General features: G+C 38.4%; 1 protein-coding gene across 1 annotated transcript; it reads right to left on the bottom strand.

The window, feature by feature from the left end:
• Positions 1 to 787: 787 nt before the first annotated feature.
• On the bottom strand, positions 788 to 3734 carry LOC102036115 (anoctamin-10-like; the record flags this gene model as incomplete). The annotated part of the gene is made up of 2 exons (XM_005431512.1): positions 788 to 843; positions 3165 to 3734. Coding segments are annotated over 2 exons (626 nt in total), but the record flags the coding sequence as incomplete, so codon positions are not given.
• Positions 3735 to 4281: the final 547 nt, after the last annotated feature.

Raw genomic sequence — 4281 nt, 5'->3', positions numbered from 1 at the left:
ACTTACACTTGACAGTTCATAATTTTTTTTAATGATTTTGTATAAATACCCTATGGGGAAAAAGAAATGGTCCTAAGTTTTACAAGAAAGGTTATAGGAGGAGACAAAGTTTAAGTGATAGCTACAAGAGTTTTAGATCCAGAGGTTACCAGTAACAGATGGGTAACACCAAGATTTAACACAAAGAAAGCCCCAAAATGAAACAAATGAACCCCAAATAAACACGCACACACACACAAAAGCATGGTGAAAAAAATAAAGAAGGAGCTCTAAGGAAATTGAGGAAATAAAAAAGGAAGAAATTTAAATTATCTTTTCAAAAAGGAAACAAGAAGATTAGATAAATGAAATAAATCTGCATATGCTATGAACTACACAGGAGTAGACCGATGGACAGGTATTTTCAGGTTTCTCTGACAGGTTGTCTGAATGCTAATATAGGTGGAAGTTAATACATGAACTTTTCAAAACATGGTTTACCATAAAATTGAGCAAAAAAGTAGTTTTCAGTTGAAGACAGGACCACACCAATTAAGAGAATCTTATATATACAGCATCCAATGAACAAACAATTCAAAGCAAATGAAAAGCCAACTCTCCACTATAAAAGAGACTTCTAAAATAGTCTAGCAGTTACTGCAACCATAACAGAAATCTTGTTTACTGTGATATTTGTGCTACTATTTGGCCTAGAGCAAAACTGCAGGTCACTGTGGTAATGCTAGGAAAGCACTAATAAAATACAGCAGAAGCTGTATTTTAAAAGCTGCTTATAGGACATACTTACCACTAAAACCTTCAGAATTAAATGATTCTGATATGAAGATTCCAGCCTGTGATTTTCTAAAATACCAACAAAATTATCAATTAGTAAACAGCAGAAACTTCTACCATTTACTACACATTGCTATCCAAAGAGTGAACAGACACTTAGTCCACATGAAAATTACTTATCTATAGTTGTCCAACACCCCGTGGTAGAAAAAACTTATACTGTACCAATATCTCACTTAATCTATGAAGCTAAACTGATCCACACTATTATCCACCCATATTTTTGACTACAACTTCAGCATTTTTTCGACCACAAAAGTTTCTTCTTTTATCTATTTCTTACCCTGAAGAGCTATTTTATAAGAGAAAAACATCCATCGCTCATAAGGCTTAACAAAATGTGTCTAGTTATTGATTGCTCTTTTATCTGAAAACTAATGGGAATATATAATGAAAAGTAAAAATAACAAATTTGATTCAAAACCAGTAAATGCTCATAGAAATATTCCCACTTCTCTCCAAGGAATTTAGATAAGACCCTACACTCTAAAGCAAGACTAGAGTATGTGAAGTTCAACAGATGCATTACCCATTCTAAATTGAGATTTTTAGTTCACTGAAGATAGACTGTCAGAACCTGATGTTTCAGCAAGGCTGATTTACTAGAGGGGAGAAAAGGGAAGTGGATGGGAGATTTTCAATTTCTTTCTGCTTTTGTTAGATTGTACCTTTAAAACCCTGGGTAAGCAGTAACTGGGAAGGCGGCACACCAGCATGTGCTGTGTCAACAAGGCTGAAAGGAGACACCATCACCTACGGACCTCGCTCAGGACAAACCAGCAGAGCTCTGCTCTGACAGGAGCATCAAGTTAGGCCTGACATGTGAAAATGCACTCAAGTGACTGCAATTTTTACTTTTAGCTTTCACTACACAATCAGCTTTCATAAATGGGTGCAACGGGGTGCTTAAAATACCCCAGATTGTTTCCCGGGCTTTGTCATTTTAGCTGTTGAAGTCAGATATTATCTGAAAATATGCCAGGTGGGAGAGAAGATAGGAGAGCCAGATGAGTTTTTCAGCCTATTCAGAGCATGGCAGCAGAAACATATTGGACAGCACAGAAAAGGCACAAGCTGTCAGTGTAGCAGGTTACATAAATACTACCTCTGCTGAATATGAAACATCAGCTTAAACCCAAAAAAAGTCTGGATTAAAAAATCCCTTGAGTTGCCTGTTAAAGACATTTTAGTCTATCAGGTCAACATAACTGGGTATTTCACAGAAATGCCTTTTTTTGCAGCACAGTAAAAACATGAAACAAAACAGCCAACTGAGCCCTAGATATGAATTTTAAAATCATTATTTAAATAAAAACCTTGAACAGTCACAAACAAAGAAATTGCTTGCTTTTACTATCACGGATGTCAGGTGGAATTTGCTGAGCAAATCATTTTGGCAAGCATAACCAACCCCCACTTCAACACCTGTTTTTACTCTGTCTTCTGCACCAACCTCCCCTTTGCTTTATCTTTCTTCTGTTAATTTTCTGGGTTTCCAGCTTTACTAATCTGGATTCTGTCCTGCAAATCAACGCCATATGGAGCTACACGAAGCAGTTAATTCACCATCAGCTTAACCTATTAACTTTGTCTGAAAGTGACTTCACATGTCTGTAGAAGTGCTAAAATTCAAAATAAACACCAGCATTTCACTGTCCTTATGTTAGGTTGCAAAACACAAGGCCCAATCTGTTAAATAAATCACACACACAGAGGGAAAAAAAGGTAATCTATTTTAACATTCCTCCTCTTCTGAGAGTGCCCAGAGAAAGACATTTTGATTGGGATGTGGAATCCCAGTCTTTATTACATATGTAGCATACATAAACGTTCTCATGTGACATTCAGAGTTGGCTTAGATTAGGTTCCATTAACTCAGTGCCTCTGCCCTCTGCACTGATGTACAGTAGATGAAAGCACAGTAAGCAAATCCAGGCTGTGGGTGCAACTTATCAGGACAATCCCTCCTGCCATCCATGCACCTCTGAGCTCTTAACCTCATGCTCTACCCCCACCCCTTTTGCTGAGACAGCCAAAGAGCTAAATCAGGGCAGGGAAACTTCTGCACCAAAGGCAGAGAGAGGCTGAGCAGCAAGGCAGGATCCCCCCTTCAGATGGAATGTCAGACTCAGACAAAATTAAACCAAATATGAAACTGCAATCTCAGAACACTCAGAACATAAGAAGTTAAAATGGCCATCTCTTTTACCCCACAGAAAGAACCTACTCTGGGAAATCTCTTTCGCATTCTGCTGAACAAGAGCTCACAGTAATGGATCTACAAAGAAAGTCGGATTCTAACTTGAAAGAAGAGTGAACAACTTTCTTACCCCAGGATGTTAAGAATTCAGCGGCATACCGATAGATTAAGTTCATAATTTCAATGACAACGGCATAGATGATACTGGGCACGTACAGCATCAAGCTGCTGAAGTTAGACTCATTCTCTTTGTGATAATCCAGAGCCCACTGCTCCAAGTCAAAGTAAATCATCATCACGTACAGTGAGAAGTAGAGACAAAGGCACACAAATGGTAAGGACACCAGGTAAATTCGTAATTGTCTCTTAATACTTGAGTACATTGGCTCCTCCCTCCCAGTGACAGGATTGATCCCCAGCACGCCATGGAAGCCTGGTCTTGGCTCCTCAAACTGTCGTTTCATCAGCAGCGTGCCCCAGCGGTACGTCAGGATGGCACACATCCGCTTCCACACCTCCAGAATCACAGTGGACCACAGCAGATTGAACGTGGCAAACATCACGTATTTGTCGTAGTCTTCCCATGCAAACACGTAATAGGGAATCCCAATGACAGCCATTGGAATCAAAGCAAACGTGAAGTATTCTAAGAAGCCAAAGTAGAGAGCAATGGTTTCGCCAAAGTAGCAGCGTATGTCATCTGCAGAAAGAAATGAATCAGCTAAGACTCCACTTAACAGAAATGTCAGTACAATACTAAACTTGACCTTACATGAACTTACAATTTTTCATTGGGCATAATTTTTTTCTAAATAACACAATAAATATCATTGGGTTTTCTTTCTTCCTTCACCCTTATTACAAAAAGTCAGATGGTTATCTGAATTATTTTTTTCAATGTTACATATATACTCACATAAACATACCATTCAGATACAAGGAAGTCAAACAGATATCCAGAGAAAGGAAAAGAAAAAAAAGAAAAAACCCAACCAAAGAGAAAACACTATCATGCTTGCAGACAGAATTGGTCAGTGAATGTCATGGAGGATATCTGACATAGTAAAAGCCACTTTAACAGCAAATGACACACAGCTTCTGAAAATTCCCACTGGCATATGTACTCCTGGGAAACAAATTTGTTTCAGCTTGCTCAGAGACAAAAAGGGCTAGCTGTGCTTTGACAACCCTCAAGGAGCTAAAGGAACAGATGGACAGGTGTATCAAAATCTTAAATCTTAAACACA

This window comes from Geospiza fortis, unplaced genomic scaffold (genome assembly GCF_000277835.1).
Source record: "Geospiza fortis unplaced genomic scaffold, GeoFor_1.0 C13895072, whole genome shotgun sequence".
Lineage (NCBI taxonomy): Eukaryota > Metazoa > Chordata > Aves > Passeriformes > Thraupidae > Geospiza > Geospiza fortis.
This window is presented reverse-complemented; position numbering and strand designations above follow the sequence as displayed.